The sequence below is a fragment of the Scyliorhinus canicula genome, chromosome 13 (assembly GCF_902713615.1).
Source record: "Scyliorhinus canicula chromosome 13, sScyCan1.1, whole genome shotgun sequence".
Classification (NCBI taxonomy): Eukaryota; Metazoa; Chordata; class Chondrichthyes; order Carcharhiniformes; family Scyliorhinidae; genus Scyliorhinus; species Scyliorhinus canicula.
This window is the reverse complement of record NC_052158.1, coordinates 2245329-2268057: the sequence shown is the minus strand read 5'-3', so window position 1 is coordinate 2268057 and position 22729 is coordinate 2245329. Positions and strand designations below refer to the sequence as shown.

Below are 22729 nucleotides of genomic sequence, written 5' to 3'. Positions count from 1 at the left end.
TTCTGAATCATGGATAAATCTCTCCATAATCACGAGATCAGTTATTAAAGGCTGTTGCCCATCTGTTATTCACCATGGTTTCAAACTCGGGATTGGTGGCCCCAGACAACCTGCAGGGAGCTGCCGAGACATCTTGAAGCTCGACTTTGCAATTTTATGAATGGGGCCCTCTGCTACAATCACTGGCCAATGGGCGCGTGCGTCTCCATGATGGACAATCGTGCCTGTGTCAAAATCATCCTTAATGTTTATCGATTGTGGTGGGATTGCCAAGTTCCACGGGCTGCCCCCCTGCTCCCCCCCCCCCCCCCCCGGGCCTGGGCCCTGCCCCCCACCCCCACCCCCCGGGCCCTCCCCCCCCCACCCCCCCCACCCCCCATCTCTATGACCTGCTCAGTCCCGCAACCTTCCACAAAACCCTGCACTCCTCCAATGCCAGCCTCCAGCACATCCCTCTGTCCCTCTGCTGGTGGATGTACCCTCAGCCCCCTCGGCTCTGGAGATCCCGCCCTCAACCTCGTCGCCTCTTTCCCTCACTTTCTTCCTGTTGGACGCTCCTTGTTTTCGGTCATCTACCCTGAATACCCCCTGCAGTGGCTCAATGGCAGTTGCTTTTCTGATTGGGTGCGGACCGGAATCGATGGGGGTTGTTCCATTCTGGCTGAGTCCCAGCGACAGCCGGTCAGACGTTCTGCTGTCACCCCCTCGTCCCTGAGACGGAGCAGCGGAATTCAGCCATTCGGCCCGTCGGGTCTGCTCCACCATTCAATGAGATCACCACTGATCCGATGTGATAATCCTCAACTCCACTCCATGGAATCTTTACAGTGCAGAAGGTGGCCATTCGGCCCATCAAGTCTGCACCGACCCTGCGAGAGAGCACCCTACCTAGGCCCCCTCCCCCTCCAACCCCGTGACCTCACTTTCTCTTTGGACATGAAGGGGTAATTTAGCACGGCCAATCCATCTAACCTGCACATCTTTAGACTATGGGAGGAAATTGGAGCAGCCGGAGGAAACCCACACAGACACGGGGAGAACGTGCAAACTCCACAATCACCCAAGACCGGAATTGAACCCGAGTCCCTGGCACTATGAAGTAGCAGTGTTAACCACTGAGCCACTGTACCATCCAATTACCCGCCTGATCTCCTCGATCCCCTGACTGATTAACAATCTGTCTCAGCCTTGAACATACTTAACGGCCCGGCCCCTACATCTCTCTGCGGTAACGGCCCAGCCCCTACAGCTCTCTGCGGTAACGGCCCGGCCCCTACAGCTCTCTGCGGTAACGGCCCGGCCCCTACAGCTCTCTGCGGTAACGGCCCGGCCCCTACAGCTCTCTGCGGTAACGGCCCGGCCCCTACAGCTCTCTGCGGTAACGGCCCGGCCCCGACAGCTCTCTGCGGTAACGGCCCGGCCCCTACAGCTCTCTGCGGTAACGGCCCGGCCTCTACAGCTCTCTGCGGTAACGGCCCGGCCCCTACAGCTCTCTGCGGTAACGGCCCGGCCCCTACAGCTCTCTGCGGTAACGGCCCGGCCTCTACAGCTCTCTGCGGTAACGGCCTGGCCCCTACAGCTCTCTGCGGTAACGGCCCGGCAGTTGAAGTAGCAGTGTTAACCACTGAGCCACTGTACCATCCAATTACCCGCCTGATCTCCTCGATCCCCTGACTGATTAACAATCTGTCTCAGCCTTGAACATACTTAACGGCCCGGCCCCTACAGCTCTCTGCGGTAACGGCCCGGCCCCTACAGCTCTCTGCGGTAACGGCCCGGCCCCTACAGCTCTCTGCGGTAACGGCCCGGCCCCTACAGCTCTCTGCGGTAACGGCCCGGCCCCTACAGCTCTCTGCAGTAACGGCCCGGCCCCTACAGCTCTCTGCGGTAACGACCCGGCCCCTACAGCTCTCTGCGGTAACGGCCCGGCCCCTACAGCTCTCTGCGGTAACGGCCCGGCCCCTACAGCTCTCTGCGGTAACGGCCCGGCCCCTACAGCTCTCTGCGGTAACGGCCCGGCCCCTACAGCTCTCTGCGGTAACGGCCCGGCCCCTACAGCTCTCTGCGGTAACGGCCCGGCCCCTACAGCTCTCTGCGGTAACGGCCCGGCCCCTACAGCTCTCTGCGGTAACGGCCCGGCCCCTACAGCTCTCTGCGGTAACGGCCCGGCCCCTACAGCTCTCTGTGGTAACGGCCCGGCCTCTACAGCTCTCTGCGGTAACGGCCCGGCCCCTACAGCTCTCTGCGGTAACGGCCCGGCCCCTACAGCTCTCTGCGGTAACGGCCCGGCCCCTACAGCTCTCTGCGGTAACGGCCCGGCCCCTACAGCTCTCTGCGGTAACGGCCCGGCCCCTACAGCTCTCTGCGGTAACGGCCCGGACTCTACAGCTCTCTGCGGTAACGGCCCGGCCCCTACAGCTCTCTGCGGTAACGGCCCGGCCCCTACAGCTCTCTGCGGTAACGGCCCGGCCTCTACAGCTCTCTGCGGTAACAGCCCGGCCCCTACAGCTCTCTGCGGTAACGGCCCGGCCCCTACAGCTCTCTGCGGTAACGGCCCGGCCCCTACAGCTCTCTGCGGTAAAGAATTCCACAGATTCACTCCCCTCTGAGAGAAGAAATTCCTCTTCATCTCTGTCTCAACTGGACGGCCCCCTCACTCTGAGATTCTGCCCTCTGGTCCCAGACTCTCCCACAAGAGGAAACATCATCTCAGTGTCTCCCCTGTCAAACCCCCTGAGAATCCGATATGTCTCAATAAGGTCCCTCCTCACGGTGGCACAGTGGTTAGCACTGCTGCCTCACAGCTCCAGGGTCCCGGGTTCAATTCCGGCCTTGGGTGACCGTCTGTATGGAGTTCGCAATTTCTCCCAGTGTCTGCGTTTCCTCCGGGTGCTCCAGTTTCCTCCCACAACCCAAAGATGTGCAAGTTAGGTGGATTGGCCGTGCCAAAATGCCCCTTTGTGTCCAAAATATGTACAGGTTAGGTGGGGTTACGGGTAGGGTGGGGGAGTGGACCTAGGGAGGGAGATCGTACAGAGGGTTGGTGCTAATTCAATGGGCCGAATGGCCTCCTTCTGCACTGTGGGGATTCTATGATTCCATGCTAACAAACTCCAATGATGAGGCGGTTATCCTTAGAGAAGAGATGAAGAAGAGGAGATTTAATCTTGTTTTCCTCCCTCTGTACTCTGTCCAGAACCTGCCCCACCCTCCTTTGAGTGAATTTGAACACCCCGATCAAATGTCCAGTGAAGCCATTCCTCGGGAGACCAGCAGAGATACAATGGGGCAAATATTCTCCCGCGTCGTAACTGCTCCATGATTCTTCCGGCTCTGACGGGGGGGGGGGGGGGGGGGTGGGGGGAGCTGGGAAAATTCAGGGCAATGCTGGCGAATGTGTTGACCAGCATCGTGAACGGCTGGCCTAGACGAAGATGGAGCTGTTCCAGCTGGATTGAGTGTGGCTTTCGAACTGAGCCTCCAACAGCTGTTTGATGAGGACCGACTTCTCCTGCTCCAGCTGTGTGATCCATTGGCTCCTCCTCGACACTTCCTGTTAAATAGAAACACAGTCAGCATCATCGTCCGCTTGCATTTCCATTTCAGGGTGCAACCTGGATTGGATTGGATTGGATTTGTTTATTGTCACATGTACCGAGGTACAGTGAAAAGTATTTTTCTGCAAGCAGCTCAACAGATCATTAAGTACATGGAAAGAAAAGGAAATAAAAAGAAAATACATAATAGGGCAACACAAAGTATACAATGTAACTAGACAACACCAGCATCGGATGAAGCATACAGGGTGTAGTGTTAATGAGGTCAATCCATAAGAGGGTCGTTTAGGAGTCTGGCGACAGCGGGGGAGAAGCTGTTTTTGAATCTGTTCGTGGGTGCTCTCAGACTTTTGTTTCTCCTGCCCGATGGGAGAAATTGGACGAGTGAGTAAAACGGGTGGGAGGGGTCTTTGATTATGCTGCCCGCTTTCCCCAGGCAGCGGGAGGTGTAGATGCAGTCAATGGATGGGAGGTGGGTTTGAGTGATGGACTGGGCGATGTTCACGACTCTCTGAAGTTTCTTGCAGTCTTGGGCCGAGCAGTTGCCACACCCAGGCTGTGATGCAGCCCGATAGGATGACAGCCAGATGTTCTATAGGAGACAGTGGCGTAGTGGGAATGTCACTAACTGGTAATCCAAAGGCCCAAGGCAATGCTCCGGATTCAAATCCCACTCCCGGCAATTAATAAACTCCGGAATCTAAAGCTAGTCTCAGTGATGGTGACCAGGAAACTATTATTGATTGCTGTAAAATCCCACTTACTTCACGAAAGGGCGGAACGGCAGCACAGTGGTTAGCATTGCTGCTTCACAGCGCCAGCGTCCCAGGTTCGATTCCCGGCTTGGGTCACTGTCTGTGCGGAGTCTGCACGTTCTCCCCGTGTCTGCGTGGGTTTCCTCCGGGTGCTCCGGTTTCCTCCCACAAGTCCCGAAAGACGTGCTGTTAGGTGAATTGGACATTCCGAACTCTCAGTCTGGCCTACATGTCACGTCAGTCCACAGAGCAATGGGTTGACTGTTAACTGCCCCCCTGAAAATACCCCTAGCAAGCCACTCAGTTCAAGGGCAAAAAAAGGTTGGCGTAGCCTGCGATGCCTTTAATCCCTTGAAATAATATTAAAAACAAATGTTTTAGATACCGGTATATCCCAAATTCCCTTCCGTAAGTTAGTGTTGGATCCGGATCCACTGCCCTGTCAGAGAGTGTCAATTACCGACGGACACAGATTTAAGATCCTGGGTGAAAGGGACTGAGGGGGAGGGCGGAGGAGAGAATGTTGTTTTTAACGCAGTGTATGTCATTATGACCTGGAATGTGCTCCTAACCAAAACGTTTGTTTAGAAATCTCAGGATTGTTGAGACGTCGGAGCTTTTCACTGACGTGAGGACTGCTGGCACTGTAAAATGGAATTGCAGAGCGAGGCATTGAGAGATTAAATATGTGGAACAAACAAGGGCAGATAGATTTAAACGCCATTTTGAGTCAAACAGGATGTATCCCAGTCATCCTCAAATGGCGAGGAGTTACGCGGTCCAAGGAGAATTAGAAGTCGGTGTGTACGGATCACTAAGGTTAAGTTGTTACATGCAAAAAACAGGGTGAGAGTGAGAGTAGCACAGTGGTTAGCACTGTGGCTTCACAGCGCCAGGGTCCCAGGTTCAATTCCCGGCTTGGGACACTGTCTATTCTGAGTTTGCACGTCCTCCCCGTGTCTGCGTGGTTTTCCTCCGGATGCTCCGGTTTCCTCCCACGAGTCCCGAAAGACGTGCTGTTAGGTGAATTGGACATTCTGAATTCTCCCTCCGTGTACCCGAACAGGCGCCAAAATGTGGCGCCTCGGGGCTTTTCACAGTAACTTCATTGCAGTGTTAATGTCAGCCTACTTGTGACAATAAAGGTTATTATATATTTTTTTTTTAAAGTATCCCATTTTTTTTTTTAAATTTAGATTACCCAATTATTTTTTCCAATTAAGGGGCAATTTAGCATGGCCAATCCACCTACTCTGCACATTTTTGGGTTGTGGGGGCGAAACCCACGCAGACACGGGGAGAATGTGCAAACTCCACACGGACAGTGACCCAGAGCCGGGATCGAACCTGGGACCTCAGCGCCGTGAGGCGGTTGTGCTAACCACTAGGCCACCGTGCTGTCCCAAGGTTATTATATTATTGTGGTGATATGCATCACTGTAAATACACAAGGGGTTAATGTAAATATACTACGACTAAGTAAAACTACGACTAAGTAAACACTACTCTCTAAGTGTCACCTCTTTCCACAGGCGACACTTAGAGAGTAGGACAGGGGCAGATCAGAAGCATCACACCCACCACGTGGCTTAGAGCAGACTGGTTAGTTAGACTGAGTTACTATAGTTAGATTCGGAGGAGAGTCGAACTCATATGATTCAACAAATCACATTGAACTTACTTCAAAGTCTGGAGTATCTTTTGGTCAAAGCTGCATCCAGCTGCAGCCTGTGTTATCCCAGAGTACATAACACAACAATTATTATATTATACAAAGTCCTTGCTAGACAGCATCTGGTGCTCTGAATATGGTTCTGACCACAGCACCTTAGTGCCCTGCGATGCAGAGTGAGGCCAGCAGCGTGGGTTCAATTCTCGTCCCGGCTGAGGTTATTCATGAAGGCCCCACCTTCCCAACCTTGCCCCTCTCCTGAGGTGTGGGTGATCCTCAGGTTAAATCACCACCAGTCAGCTCTCCCCCCTCAAAGGGGAAAGCAGCCTATGGTCATCTGGGACCACGGCGACTTTACTTTATCTACCTGTCCTGCTGCCTTCGAGGATCTGTGGACACGCACCCCAAGGCCCCTCTGGTCCCCTGTGTTTCCCAGCACCCTCACATTCATCGTGTTTTCCCTTGCCTTGTTAGTCCTCCTAAAAGCTCGGCAATATCCTTCAACTTGGTGGCACCTCATTGAGTTTGTTTGGCCGAAAGCCAGTCAGTTCTTTGTTCTCAAAAGTGCCCATGCTGTTCCAAAGTGGCCCTTCTGCTTAGCGTCCTCTTGCGCTAACAGTTTCCTTTGAGATATTGAGAATGAATAGCCCACAGACATTTCATACCTTGGTCAGCAAGTAATTTTGTTGTTTAAGTGCATCCAGGGTCCGTTGCTGGAGCCTCCTGTCTTTCCCTCTTGACAGATGTTCAGCGTCAGGCTGTTCTGTGTAATGGTGGGGCAGCAACACCTGGAACAAACAGTGACTATTCAGGCGACGAGGAACCAATCAGCCGTTTTCAATCGGCAGTTTTAATTCCTTTAACATTTCCATTAAATGGTTTGAGCCACCCTCGTGACGAATTGAACACGGGGCTGATTAATTGAAGAATATTGCCAAGGAAAAGAGACGTGCTGTCAAAGCTTTTTGTCTAGCACTCATCAGGTCAGATTTGCAAGAATCCCAAAGGGAACTACAATTTATACCGCACGGTAAGAGACCGCTGATTGGTCGGCAAGCGGACTCTCACTGCTGGAGGCGTTGTCATGGAGAATGAACCAGGGAACAGTTAACTGGCAAGCTAGTGCAAGCCCACCTTCACTACTCAGTATACGCATTGGGTTTCCTACAGTTCCACGCACCGATTGATCTTACCTCGTAAATCGGGCCCCAGCCATCTGTTCACCGTTCCAGCTTAATTCCAAAATAGGCCACATCAAAGCTATTCTGCCGGACAATGACTACCTTGATCAGACCATTGCACAAACTCATGAATGGGTCTAAGGCTGTCACTTGCGGCCCAATCTACCTCAAATTGCCCCCAGCTGGGTAAGGTGTTTCAAAGATTTGAACAACAACTGAAGCTGGTTGTTTTATGCTGCGTCAATACTTATTCAACTTCAACAAGGTGCTGCTGTCAAACCAAAAACATGTTCTGCCCACCACCCAAACAAGTAATGTGGTGTATGAATTTCAATGCTGATGTGATGCCAGGGTTGTAGGCCATCAGTCCCAATGACTGATGGATTGTATTGTCCAACATTAGATGTGATTCTGCAATTAGACAACACTTACTAAATGATTGAGGTAAGAATTATACTAATGGCCAATGTAAGATTATCAGTCAAGCTTGCAGTCTGGCTCACCTATGCTTGCTAGAAGCTATATATATGAGTGCATAGGCCCCTGTCCTTTGCAACAAAAAAAAACAACCGTGTCCACGTAGTGTGTCATTTTCAAATAAACAAAATCTTGGAGGACACCCATTCTCTGGTTCACTCTCCGTGGCGATGCCTTAACCAACCAGAGCCTAGTTTTATTTCTTTTTAAAGCTTGGCAGTTAACTGTTCCCTGGTGCATTATCTATGGCGACGCCCCCAGAAATTAGAATCCACTTGCCAACTAATCAGGCCTCATGCAGTATAAATTGCTGTTCCCTTTGAGATGTGGTATTCTTGCGAATCTGCCCTGCTAAGTGCAGGGTGTAAAGCTTCGACAGCATGCCTCTTTCGTCAGCAACTCAAGTTCTGTGCCAGCAAGCGACAATTTAAGAATGAGGCTAATTTGGTCTTAAATAAGGGACATATTTGAAGCTGCAACAAAAACTGCTCATCTTCTGCCCAATGGGCTTTTCTTGGGTGGCAAGCAAATTGGGATTTTAACCTGTAGACTGGGTCACGGTGAATCAATTGATTCCAGATACCTTCCAGCAATCTCTGCCAGTGTAATTAATTGAAGGAAAAGCAAGAATGATTTTCTTTCATGACCTTCGGACATCACTTTGCAACGAGTGAAGTGTTTTGGAAGTGTGATCATTGGCTTAATGAAGGAAACAATGCAGCAGTTGAACCCAGCAATGAGGATGATCTGTGTTTGCAATGATGCTCATGGGTTACGTATTGGCCGAGTGAAACCACAGGAGAGTAAGTGGTTACGCATGATACACTGCCTGCGACTTTCGGAGAACAGCACTTGCTTCTATTATTTTTAATCTTTCCGGAGCAGTCAAAGCAGATTAGGCTACTGGATCAAGTTAATAGTGAAAGCCACCTGGACACTGCAGAAGGGATTAGTGGGAGCAGATGCACGTGCAGCACACGGCTCTCCTCTTGGTAATTCTGTACAGTTCAGCGGCATCCCAGCAGTGAAACGATTTCCTGGCGCAAGTCCATATTCCAGAGTTCTGGAAGAGGTGGGGAAAGCCAGGCTGAATCCATAAAACCTATCATTGAGATGAAGGATAATCCGTCTTGCCCTCATCAATTTCACAGGAAACAACGACGATTTATACAGCAAGAGACCGAGGGTTCCAATTGGCATAGAGAAAGCATCAGGGCACAGTTAACTGCCGAGCTTTTATTTAAATTCAAACACGGCAGGTCGACTCTGATTGGTCAGCCATTGTTCAAGAGCTACCCCTGAATCAGAAAGTTGAGGGTCCACCTCATACTCCAGAATCTTGATAACAGGATCCAGTTTGGCACTCCCAGGATAGGGTTGAGGGAGTGCGGCACTGTCAGAGGCGCCATCTTTTCTATGAGATGTTAAACCGAGGTTCCGCCTGGATCCAATTGAACTGTTTTGAGGAAGAGCAGGGGAGTTATCCCTGGTGTCAGGGACGATGAGGTTTCCCTCGACCAACCTCACCAAAACAGAGGATCATTCTCATATGGGTGGCACAATGCTTAACACTGCTGCCTCATAGCGTCAGGTACCTGGAATCCAGATCAGCTTTGGGTGACTGTGGATTTTGAACGTTCTCCTCATGCCTGCGTGGGTTCCTCCGGGTGCTCAGGTTTCCTCCCACAGTCCAAAGATGTAGATGTTAGGTGGATTGGCCATGCTAAATTGCCCCTTAATATCCAAAGATGTACAGGTTAGGTGGATTGGCCGTGCTAAATTGCCCCTTATGGTCCACAGATGTGCAGGTTAGGTGGATTGGCTGTGCTAAATTGCCCCTTAGTGTCCAAAGATGTACAGGTTAGGTGGATTGGCCGTGCTAAATTGCCCCTTAGTGCCCAAAGATGTACAGGTTAGGTGGATTGGCCATGCTAAATTGCCCCTTAGTGCCCAAAGATGTACAGGTTAGGTGGATTGGCCGTGCTAAATTGCCCCTTAGTGCCCAAAGATATGCAGGTTAGGTGGATTGGCCATGCTAAATTGCCCCTTAGTGTCCAAAGATGTGCAGGTTAGGTGGATTGGCCGTGCTAAATTGCCCCTTAGTGTCCAAAGATGTGCAGGTTAGGTGGATTGGCCGTGCTAAATTGCCCCTTAGTGTCCAAAGATATGCAGGTTAGGTGGATTGGCCGTGCTAAATTGCCCCTTAGTGTCCAAAGATGTGCAGGTTAGGTGGATTGGCCATGAACAATGCACAGGGTTACGGAGACAGGGCACGGGAGTGCCATAGAGGCGTACTGCGCAGAAAAGGTGCTTTGGCCCATCGAGTCCACATCGACCATAACTACCCCTAATATCACGCAAATCCCATATCCTTGAATGTGATGGTCTTGAAAGTGCTCATCCAAGAGCCTTTTAAAGATTGTGAGTTTTCCAGCCTCCACTACCTTCCCAGACCAGATTCTCACCACCCTCTGAGTGAACATTTATCTTCTCAAATTGCCTCAGAATCTCCTGTCCCTCACCCTAAAACTATGCCCCCTTGTGATTGACCTCTTAACCGAGGGGAACAGCTGCCTCCTATTTACCCTGTCTTATACACCTCGATCATCTCCCCCTTCAGCCATCTCTGTTCTAAAGAAACCAATCCAAGTCTATCCAGTCTCTCCTTACAGCTCAGATGCTCCATCCCGGGAAACATCCTGGTGAATCTCCTCTGTACCCCCTACAGTGCAATCACCTCCTTCCGATAGTGAGGTGACCAGAGCTGTACACAGTACTGTAGCTGTGGCCTAACCCACATTCTGTACAGCTCCAACATAACCTCTTTGCCCTTATGCTCTATGCCACAACTGATAAAGGCAAGTGTCCCATATGGCTTGTTAACCACCCTATTCACCTGCTCTGTCGCCGTCAGGGATCTGTGAACAAGTTCCCCAAGATCGATCTGTTCCTCTGAGCTTCCTAGTCTCCTGCCATTCATTACATACTCCCTTGTCATGTTTCTTCTGCCAAAGTCATCACCTCACACTTATCAGGGTTAAACACCATCTGCCACTTCTCTGCCCATCTGGCCAACCCATCTAAATCTTCCTCTAACCTACAACCCTCTTCTTGTTAACCAACCTTGGTGTCGTCTGCAAACTTACTTCTCATTCCCCCCATGTTCTCGAGTATATCATTTATATATAACAAACAATAAGGGACCCAGCACTGATCCCTATTGTACGCCATTGGACACCAGTCTCCAGTTACTCAAACAGTCTTCTACCACCATCCTTTCTGTCCTATTACTGAGCCAGTTTCAGATCCGTCTCATCAAGTTTCCTTGAATTCCATGTGCTTCTCAATCAGTCGCCCATGTGGGACCTTGGCAAAAGCTTTGTTAAAATCCATATAAACTACATCAACTGCACTTCCTTTATCCACACACTCGGTCACTTTTATCAAAAAATGCTATCAAATTTGTTAGGCACGACCTCCCTCTGACAGATCCATGCTGACTATTCCTAATCAACACGTGCCTTTCCGAGTGGAAATTAATACTCTCCGGCAGAATTTGCTCGAATAGTTTCCCTACCACTGACGTGAGACTCTGGGATTCCCTCGTTTATCTCTACCCTCCTTGAAAAGTGGATCCACGTGAGCTGTTCTCCAGCTCTCTGGCCTAGGCAGGGTCCTCTTTCATAAATTAATAAGTTCAAAAGTTATCGGAGCAGAGTTAAGCCATTTGGCCCATCGAGCCAGCTCCGCCATTCGATCATGGCCGATATGTTCCTCACCCCCATTCTCCTGCCTTCTTCCCGTAACCCCTGATCTTCATATTAAGCAAGAAATCACCTTATTGACCATGAACACTATATTTGTGCTTGAGGTGCTGTTACCTACAGCGCTGCAGACCAAGAGCTGGATGGTGAAATCAGCCAAAGTAGTTCTGTCTTAGAACACATGAACTAGGAGTGGGAGTCGACGATTCGGCCTCTCGAGCCTGCTCCACCGTTCAATGTAATCATGGCTGATCTCCTCCTGGCCTGCCCGTTCTCCATAACCCCTTCAACACATCAACAATTAAAAATCTAACTCCTCCTTAAATTTACTCAATGTCCCAGCATCCACCGCACACCGGGGTAGCGAATTCACAACCCTTTGGGAGAAGTAGTTTCTCCTCAACTGTTTTAAATTTGCTACCTCTTATCGTCAGACTATGACCTCTTGTTTCAGAATGCCCACACACAAGAGGAAGCATCTGCTCCACGTCTACTTTATCCAAACCTTTTAGCATCTTGTATTCCTCAATTAGATCTCCCCTCATTCTTCTAAACTCCAGAGAGTATCGGCCTGAACTGTTCAATCTCTCCTCGTACGACAAACTCTGCATCTCTGGAATCAACCGAGTGAACCTCCTCTGAACTGCCTCCAATGCCGCTACATCCCTCCTCAAATAAGGGGACCAAAACTGTGCACAATACTCCAGGTGCAGTCTTACCAATGCCTTGTATAGTTGCAGCAACATCTTACCTTTATACTCAATCCCTTTAGCTAGAAATGCCAACATTCCATTCACTCTCTTTATTATCTACCTACATGCTCAGTTTCTGTGCCTCATGCACAAGGACACCCAGATCCCTCTGTATCGGAGCTTCCCAAAGTCTCTCCCCATTTAGATAATAAGTTGCCTTCCCATTTTTCCAACCAAAATGCATGACCTCACACTTATCTACGTTAAACTCCATCTGCCAGATTTTGGCCCACTCCCCTAACCGATCCATACCCATTTGTAAGGTTCTTATTTCCTCTTTGCAACTTACTGTCCCACCTATTTTTGTGCAAATTTGGCTAACAGAAGTTTCTATCCCTGTATCCAAATCGTTTACATAAATTGGAAATAGCTGCGGCACCCTTTCAGAGGGTTGGTTCAAACTCGATGGGCCGAATGGTCTCCTTCTGCACTATAATGTATTTTTCTTTTCCCGCTGCGTTGCCCATGTCACAACAGTGAAAACATTTCAAAATTACTTACTTGTAATGGGCTCAAGGTGGCGCCAGAGCGTGGCAACTCTCTGCAAGCTCTCTCACACAGACCCTCTTCTTCCACCTTTTATACCCGTACTAACCTTTTAGAACTTAATGTTAACACTAACACCACCTTTAACCTTTCTCTGTCGGTAGCATTGTGGATAGCACAATCGCTTCACAGCTCCAGAGTCCCAGGTTCGATTCCGGCTCGGGTCACTGTCTGTGCGGAGTCTGCACATCCTCCCCATGTCTGCATGGGTTTCCTCCGGATGCTCCGGTTTCCTCCCACAGTCCAAAGATGTGCAGGTTAGGTGGATTGGCCATGATAAATTGCCCTTAGTGTCCAAAATTAGCCTTCGTGTTGGGTGGGGCTACTGGGTTATGGGGATAGGGTGGAGGTGTTGACCTTGGGTAGGATGCTCTTTCCAAGAGCTGGTGCAGACTCGATGGGCCGAATGGCCTCCTTCCGCACTTTCTATGTCTGTGTCTGTCTGTGTCTATGTATTTACATTTATCATATGTCCTATGTTTTATCATGTATGGTACGATCTGCCTGGACTGTATGCAGAACAATATTTTTCACTGTACCTCGGTACACGTGACAATAAATTAAATCCAAATACAATTGGTTGCAAAGTGCCTTGAGATGTTTTGAGGTTGCGTAAGGCACCTTTGAAATATAAGTTTTTTAAATGTCTCTCTTCAGGCAGGAACAACCACGAGCAATGTCATGTGAGAGTGCCTTTAAGAAATGGATGTTTAAGCAATGTACCTTTAAGAAATGCAGTGATGTCAGAGTGTGGGTGGAGCTGGGCTTTTAGCTCAGCCATTTTGAAGTTTTTAGTTTCAGTTTGAGAGAGCAGCTGAAAAGTGCCTGGCTGGTTTGCTGAGAGCTGCAGGAAGGAAAAGAGCTGGTCTGGTGATTTCTGCAAATCCAAAGACTATAAATATATTGAATGTAACCTGTGTGCTCCAATTTTTGAAGGGTTGAAGTCTTTTGGAGGTTTAAAAGAACAGTTTGCAGGATTGGGTAGTGTATTATTTTCGGGGTTATCTTTGAAGGAAGGGGTGTTAAGAGATCCAATGTTTATTTTAAAAGGTTAAGTTGAGTTCATGGAATAAACATTGTTTTGTTTTAAAAACCACGTGTCCATAATTGTAATACCACACCTAGGGAACAAGCCGTGTGCTTCAAAAGCAACAATCCATTAAGGGAGTTGGTTGGACGCCATGATACATTTTGGAGTTCTGAAAACACCTCTCCCATAACAGTAATGACAAAGAACTTACCCGCTCTGCACTAGATATGAAATCACAAAGACGATAGTTGACGTGCTGGATCTTGTCCTGGAGGAGAGAGACACGGCTTGGGAGTGACCTGGGAGCAGAATCCTGAAATATTATGGATAAAAATTGATGTTAACGGTTAGGGTTGGTTTTCATACCCCAGTTCTCTCTCGAACGTACAAACTCCCAAATTAAGAGTAGGCCACTCGGCCCTTCGAGCCTGCTCCACCGTTCAATAAGACCAGGGCTGACCTGTTGGTGTGTCATCACTCCCATCTACTCCCGAGAACCTTTGATCCCGTTGCCCAACAAGAATCTACCTCGCCCTACCTTAAAAATATTCAATGACCCCGCCTCCACTGCCTTCTGAGGCAGAGTTACGAAGTTGCACAACCACCCGTAGCTCTGGCCTCACCCACAAGAGGATTGTTGGACTCTTTCCCAAGTCCCCCATATGAAATTCCTTCTAGGATCTGTGAGAACAGAGCCTTGTGTCCTGGAGCAGCCTGTGTCCTGCACATTCCTCACCATCAACCTGATATTTTCAGGCCCTGTATTATGACATCGCAACCTCTCGGTGCCTCTCTCATAGAAACTCACTGCACAGAAGGAGCCACTTCAGCCATCACGTCTGTTCTTTTTTTTCTTTTTTTAAAAATAAATTCAGAGTTAATCAATTTTTTTTCCCAATTGAGGGGCAATTTAGTGTAGCCAATCCGCCAAACCTGCACCTCTTTTTGGCTTTGATATCATAGAATTTGCGGTGCAGAAGGAGGCCATTCGGCCCATCGAGTCTGCACTGGCTCTTGGAAAGAGCACCCTACCCAAGGTCAACACCTCCACCCTATCCCCATAACCCAGTAACCCCCACCCAACACTAAGGGCAATTTTGGACACTAAGGGGCAATTTATCACGGCCAATCCACCTAACCTGAACATCTTTGGACCGTGGGAGGAAACCGGAGCACCCGGAGGAAACCCACGCAACACACGGGGGAGGATGTGCAGACTCTGCGCAGACAGTGACCCAAACCGGTTGTGGGGGAGTGAGACCCACACAGACACGGGGAGAATGTGCAAACTCCACACGGACAGCGACCCGCGGCCGGGATCGAACCCTCGGTCCTCGGCTCCGTGAGGCAGCAGTGCCGCCCGCCATATCTGTTCTTGGCCAATCCAAAACTAATCCCATTGCCCAGCTATCTTCCCCGAAACTTGTTTTTCGGTCCAGCTCTGAATAGTCATACAACTTTCTCCTGAAGGATCAATGCTCGCATGTGGCAAAGCATGCCCCGTGCACCCCGCGCCCTCTGTGGCAGTGACCCGCTCTGATTTTTGACAATTAATTGGGGAGAGTGGGAGGCCAGAAGCTAACCCAGTCAGATCGGTTTTCTAATTGGTGAGTAAGGTAAATATTGCCCCTCACTCGCGTTATCAAAGCCCAGATTCTATTTGCATAGTTGGAAAGGTGGTGGTATGGTGGTATTGTCTCTCGACAATGCTGAGACCCAGGCTAATGCTCTGGGGTCACAGGTTCAAATCCCCCCACGGCACTGGTGGAATTTCAATTCAATTAATAAAATCTGGACTATGAAGCTCGTCTCTAATGGCGACCATGAAACTATCATCGATTGGTGTAAAAACCCATCTGCTTCACTAATGTCCTTCAGGGAAGGAAATCTGCTGTCCTAACCTGGTACGGCCTGCATGTGGCTCCAGATCCACAGCCAATGTGGTTGACTGTTCGCTGCCCCTCTGAATTTGGGCCTGGCAAGACATTCAGTTCAAGGGCAATTAGGATGGGCAATAAACGCTTGACCTGCTTGTGACACCCACATCGCATGAATTAATAATGGAACAAAATATTAGCATCCAGTCCGTGTATATGAGCAGAAGAAATTGGAGCAGGAATGGACAGTGTTGTGTCAGCCAGTAAGATGGCACGGTGGCACAGTGGTTGGCACTGCTGCCTCACAGGGCCAGGGTCCCAGGTTCGATTCCCGGCTTGGGTCACTGTGCGGAGTCTGCACGTTCTCCCCTTGTCTGCGTGGGTTCCCTCCGGGTGCTCCGGTTTCCTCCCACAGTCCAAAGATGCGCAGCTCAGTTGGATTGGTTGTGCTAAATTTCCCCTTAGTGTCCAAAGATGTGCAGGTCAGGAGAATTGGCCATGGTCAATGCCAGAGTTATGGGGACAGGGCAGGGAAGTGGGCCGAGGTAGGGAGCACCTTCGGAGGGTTGATGCAGACTCGATGGGCCGAATGGCCTCCTTCTGCACTGTAGGAATTCTATGGAAGATTTTTTTTAAAAATTGAGTCATGGGGCACGAGTGCCATTGGTCTGGTTGGCATTCATTGCCTTTTGAAAGTGATGATGAACCACTTTCATGAACCACCGTGGCTGGTCTGGGCCCACGTTAAGAAGGGAGTTCCAGGATTTGGATCCAGCGACACTGAAGGATCAGTGACACAGATCCAAGATGCCGTGTATGACCTAAAGCAGAACTTGGAGGTGGTGGTCTTCGAACACGGGCAGCACGGTAGCACAAGTGATTAGCACTGTGGCTTCACAGCGCTAGGGTCCCAGGTTCGATTCCCCGCTGGGTCACTATCTGTGCGGAGTCTGCATGTTCTCCCGTGTCTGCGTGGGATTCCTCCGGGTGCTCCGGTTTCCTCCCACAGTCCAAAGATGTGCAGGTTAGGTGGACTGGCCATGCTAAATTGCCCTTAGTGTCCAAAAAGGTTAGGAGGGGTTATTGGGTTACGGGGATAGGGTGGAAGGGAGGGTTTAAGTGGGTCGGTGCAGACTCGATGGGCCGAATGGCCTCCTTCTGCACTGTATGTTCTCTGGTCTATGGCTGTCGATGGTGACCCGCTGGATGATAGAAGTTGTGAATTGGTTGGGAATCGTGCCTGATCTTCTACCACAGCTCCACTATTCCCAGCCTACCCCATACCCTTTGATCCTTGACCACGTCAAGCGTTTGCCCCTGACTACATGACCGTCTTTCCCTGGTGATCAGCCTTCTCGAGGCGCAAACCAAATTGAAAATTTCCAGTGTGCTCACGTTATCTCCCAAACTCTCGCCGCCGTGTCTCAATCTCTGGTGTATGCCCTGGATCTCCTGATGGTACCAATCTCGTGCCCGCTCCACCATCTCCAGCCCGTGCCACAGGGCATCACGCTGCTGTTCCAGCTTCTTCATCTGTTTCAGCTGAAAGAGATTACGCGGCACGCACATTAACACTCATTGAACTTGCCGGAGTGAAATGACTCCATGTCATTTCGGTTTGGGGTGGGGGCAGACACATGCTCCGCAGTCATGATTTGCCCACGCGATGCCCTGTCGTCAAAACACTGTGGGAATGTCACCAAAGCTTGATCCAGTGGGATATCTGGCACCACGTGATTGGTTACAGAGCTGAGAGTATGAGAGGAAGGGGGTCAGGGGCGATTGAAGTTGGCATGGACCTCACCGGAGCACTGGTGACCCAACGACAAAGCACCACTTAGAAACCCCTTACCCCTTATTGACCCCTGACCCCAAAACCCATATCTGGGAACCGTCCCAAAGACTATCAGGCACCCACGCCATAACACTCCAATTCGCCCAGGTTTTGAGACGACATAGAACAGCAATATTGCTAAGAGCTGCCTCTGAAGATCACATCACGACTTTAAGAAATAGGTTTAATTTCCTTCCGAAAGTGTTTTTTCATGGAATGTGGGTGTCTATCAATGGGCCAGCGTTTGTTGCCCTTTGTAAAGAGTGGCTTTCAGAAGGTACTTAAGAGTCAACCACATCGGGAGTCACATGTAGGCCAGGCTGGGTAAGGGCGGCAGATTTCCTCTCCTAAAGCACATGAGTGAACCAGATGTTTTTTTACGACAATCGACAATGGGTTTCATGGTCATCATTAGCCTTCTGGTTTAGCTCAGTGGGCTGGACAACTGGTTTGTGATGCAGAACAAGGCCAGCAGCGCGGGTTCGATTCCCGTACCCGCTGAGAATTCTGAATTCTCCCTCCGTGTACCCGAGCAGGCGCCGGAATGTGGTGACTCGGGACTTTTCACAGTAACTTCATTGCAGTGTTAATGTGAGCCTACTTGTGACAATAAAGATTATTTACATTTACTTCTGAATTCCAGATTTATATTGAATTCAAATTTCACCATCAGCCGTGGTGGGATTCGAACCCAAGAATTGCCCCACGTCTCTGGATGACGAGTCCACTCAAGGTACCAGTACGTCACAGCCATACCCTACGTGCGTGGGGTAGATTTTGGAGGGCAGGGTAACACAGTAGTTAGCACTGATGCCTCACAGCAGCAGGGAACCGGGTTCAATTCCGGCCTCGGGTGACAGTCTGTGTGGAGTCTGCACGTTCTCCCCGTGTCTGCGTGGGTTTCCTCCGGTTTCCTCCCACAGTCCAAAGATGTGCAGGTTCGCTGGGATTATGGTGTTGCAGGAACAGGGTGGGGGATGAGCACAGGTATGGTCCTCTTTCAGAGGGCTGGGTGCGCATTCAATGGGCCGAACGACCATCTTCTGCACTATGGCATTCTAATTCAATGAAGGGGCAATATTAACTTTGAGTAAAATTGGTGAGAGTTAGCTCCCAGTTATTTACCTGATCTGATATTCCCTGCTACTGACTTGAACAGCAAGGAAATTTGGATGTTGCATCGTCAGGGAGGATCAGTGAATATTGACCATTGTCTCCCCTTCCTCTAGCCACCATTGGTAGATATACCTTCAGCTACCTGCGATCTCTCTCTCCCTAAACATCATGCCTCTCTACCTCTCTCTTCTCCTCCTCCTTTAGACGCTTCTTAGCCTTACCCCTTTAGCCTTTTGGTCACCTGATTTTATATCTCCTTATTTGACTCGGAGTCAATATTTGCCCAATTTGTGTTCCAGTGGATACTTCACTGCATTGGATGCGAGTTGCAGCTGTTAAAATTGTCCCGGTGATACATTCATTGAAGTGTAGATTCACTGCAGGAACTGACCAAGGTTCCTCAGGCAGCACCTTCCAAACCCACGGCCACCACCATCTAGAAGGACAAGAGCAGCAGATACCTGGGATCACCCCCCCACCTGGAGGTTCCCCTCCAAGTCACTCCCCATCCTGACTGGGAAATATATCGGCCGTTCCTTCAGTGTCGCCGGGTCCAAATCCTGGAGCTCCCTCCCTAACAGCACGGTGGGTGTACCTACACCTCAGGGACTGCAGCGGCTTCAAGACGGCAGCTCAGCACCACCTTGTCAAGGGGCAATTAGGGACGGGCAATAAATGCTGGTCTAACCAGCAACGCCCACATCCCATAAATGAATTTAAAAAATCAATGAAAAAATATATCACCTCTCGCCGTAACATGGGTTCAATCCCCACTCCAGAACTGAGTCCGTAACCCAGGCTATGGCCTTCCCAGTACAGCATTGAGGGAGTGCTGCGCTCTCATGGGTTGCCATCGTTCAGTTGAGATGTTTTTGCAGGGGTACGAGAAAAATGATGCTCGTTTGGAGATTCGGTGCAGATACGGTGGGTCAAATGCCCTTCTTCTACGCCCGCAACAATTGAGTGATTCAGCAATTAAACTGGGACTTCCTCTGCCCTCTCCGGTACACCTGAAAAAGATCCCGGCCGGGGGGGTGGGGGGGAGGGGGTATTCCAAAGACCTCGCAAGTTCCCTCTGGTATCCTGACCAACATTCATCCCTCAACGAACACCCCTAAAAAAATTTAGAGTACCCAATTCATTATGTCCAATTAAGGGACAGTTTACCGTGGCCAATCCCACCTACCCTGCACATCTTTGTGTTGTGGGGGTGAAACTCGAGGTAATAATGTCGTCCCGCTTTTGTTGTAGATATTTCCGGAGGAGCGGACTAAGACTCTGGGTATGACAAGCGGAGGCTCCAGCAGCACATATACAGCATCATAAAACAAGCCTTTTTAACTGATATTCATGCGCATGGACTCCCAATTAATGTTTCATCCTGTTGCAGTTCCAGAGCCACGGTGACTCATCTGATCTGTGTCCCTGTTTCAAATGGTGTGTAGAATGCCCTATTTGCGCTAACATTGGTTTTAACAAAGGATCTCATTGAAAAGAGTGCCCTCACTGTGGGTGCCTCGAACAAAGGGTTCCACAAGCAGGCGAAGTCTGCTTACATTTCACTCCGACAATGGTTAATTATTGGGGAGTCTGGTTTTTACAAACACAGATGAGTGATTTGTAATAATAATATTTATTAGTGTCACAAGTAGGCTGACATTAACACTGCAATGAAGTTACTGTGAAAAACCCCTAGTCGCCACATTCCGGCGTCTGTTCGGGTCACAGAGGGAGAATTCAGAATGTCCAATTCACTTAACAGCACGTCTTTCGGGACTTGTGGGAGGAAACCGGAGCACCCGGAGGAAACCCACGCAGACACGGGGAGAACGTGCAGACTCCGCACGGACAGTGACCGAAGCCGGGAATCGAACCTGGGACCCTGGCGCTGTGAAGCCACAGTGCTAACCACTGTTGCTACCGTGCTGCCCACATTTGGGAAGAATGTGGAGAGACTTTGGGCGCGGTGGGCCTCAATTTGACACGTTGCAAGGCTTGGAATTACACGAGGAGGCCATTCGGCCCTCAATTCAGATTGGAGGGAGGATACGGGCAATTAGGGATGGGCATTAAATGCAGGTCTGGTCAGCGATGCTCAGAGCCCATGAACTAATTTATTTTTAAAATGCACTTTCGGGATGGGAAATCTGCCGTCCTTACCCGGTCTGACCTACATGTGACTCCAGACCCACAACAATGTGGTTGACTCTTAACTGCCCCCTCTGGAATGACCTTAGCAAGCCACTCAACTCAAGGGGCAATTAGGGATAGACATGAAATACTGACCCAGCCAGCGAGGCCCACATCCCACTCACAGAGTACAACCAACTCTGGATTTCACTAAATCCCGACTGACCTGTACGACAACTCCATTTATATGTCTTTAATTCCCTCAGTACTCCCACAAACCTAGGGCGGCACGGTGGCGCCCTAAGCACTGCTGCCTCACGGCGCTGAGGATCCGGCCAATCACACGGCCTCAAATGCTCCAATCGGTATTTTGTTTTTTTTAGCGGGGCAGAACTCCATGTTTTGACCACCCTTTGCTTGAAACATCGTTCCCTGCCTTCACTGCTGAAGATTCTAATTTTAACCTCGTATCCCCCTGACTCTGAATTTTAAGTCAGTTTCACAGAATCGCAGAATTTACACAGCAGAAGGAGGCCATTCGGCCCATCGAGTCTGCACCGACCCTTGGAAAGAGCACCCCAATTAAGCCACGGCTCCACCCTATCCCCATAACCCTAATCACCCCACCTAACCTTTTGGGACTCTAAGAGCAATTAGCCCTTAGAGCGTGACCAATCCACCCTAACCTGCACATCTTTGGACTGTGGGAGGAAACCGGAGCACCCGGAGGAAACCCACGCAGACACGGGGAGGACGTGCAGACTCCGCGCAGACAGTGAGCCAAGGCCGGGAGTCGAACCTGGGAACCTGGCACTGCGAAACAACTGTGCTAACCACTGTGCTACCGTGCTGCCCATCAGTTTGAAGGTGGGGTGCAGCGGTGGGGAAGGGGTTCTGTGTGTGTGTGTGTGTGTGTGTGTGTGGGGGGGGGAGGGAATCTCAATTTAAGGGGCCTATTTAAAGTGGGATTCCTGGTACCGGGGTCCTCTGTGGAGGGGAACCTTCGGAATCATCGTAAAGACTGATTGACAACTTCTCGCACATTCTGACGGCAGGAGAGTTCAATTGCAGCTAACCGTGAAGAAAGAGGACCAAGATACAAAACTACCTGTACCGAGCTGAGATTTTTTTTTTAAAAAGGCGGGAGCAGTAACGAAGCAATAACTCACCCATACGAAGTAACGACCTGCTTCCAGGCTGCTGTGCAAAGGAATGATGACGAGCGTGTAGCCAGCTTGCAAAGGCATGGGGGAAGGTGTGTGTGTATGCGTTGTGAGCCAAGCCCAGGGAGTCTCTCTCCCTCTCGCACCCCCCCCTCCCCCTCACACCTATCCCCCTGCCACCCACCCCTCCAGACACTCGGTGCGGAGGAGGGATGGACGGTCAACAACGCCGGTGGCTGGACACTGTCACCCTCCCACACATGCGGCGACAGGAGGATATCCACGGCTCTCCCGGGCTTAATCGAAGGCCCAGAGGGTTTGGGGCACGGTGAGGGACAGAACTTTTGCCCGTCAGCCGGCACGCCCGTCTACAGCAGCAATGAAAACAGAGGAGGCGCCCCACCTGTTCAAGCAGATAACACAGGCTCTGGATTATAACCAGGGGCCAAACAGAAGCTTTGATTTTTTTTCTCTGTTATATTTCCAACAATCAACATTGCTGACGGCAGCAGAGCCCTGGCTCTGCCTGTGCAGTCCAAACTTTTAACTCTTTCTTGACTCCAATGTGCATTTTTTGGTCTTTCCCCTCACCTTAAAGGGAAAACCTCTTCCGGTTTTCTCGCCAGCCTCCAATTCTGGCACTGTCGGAGGTGCAGGCTTCGGAGAACCTGGTTCTATCCTTCCGCAGGAGCTGCAATCTCACTGGACTAGAAATCCAGAGGCCCAGGCCAATGCTCTAAGGGCACGGGTTCAAATCCTGTTTGGGCTGTGTCCTCGGCCCATCTTCCATCCAACCATCTTCAGCTGCTCCATCAATGACCTCCCTTCCATCATACGGTCAGAAGTGAGGATGTTCGCAGATGACTGCACAATGT

The 22729-nt window shown here is 50.2% G+C and overlaps 1 protein-coding gene across 1 annotated transcript; it reads right to left on the bottom strand.

The window, feature by feature from the left end:
* Nucleotides 1-2948: 2948 nt before the first annotated feature.
* On the bottom strand, nucleotides 2949-22001 carry LOC119975952 (suppressor APC domain-containing protein 2-like). Its single transcript, XM_038815933.1, has 5 exons — nucleotides 21861-22001; nucleotides 17007-17153; nucleotides 13946-14047; nucleotides 6650-6772; nucleotides 2949-3553 (listed from the first exon to the last, which is right to left on the bottom strand). The coding sequence occupies exons 1-5, from the start codon at nucleotides 21936-21938 to the stop codon at nucleotides 3425-3427; spliced, it is 579 nt and encodes a 192-aa protein (XP_038671861.1). The 5' UTR covers nucleotides 21939-22001; the 3' UTR covers nucleotides 2949-3424.
* Nucleotides 22002-22729: the final 728 nt, after the last annotated feature.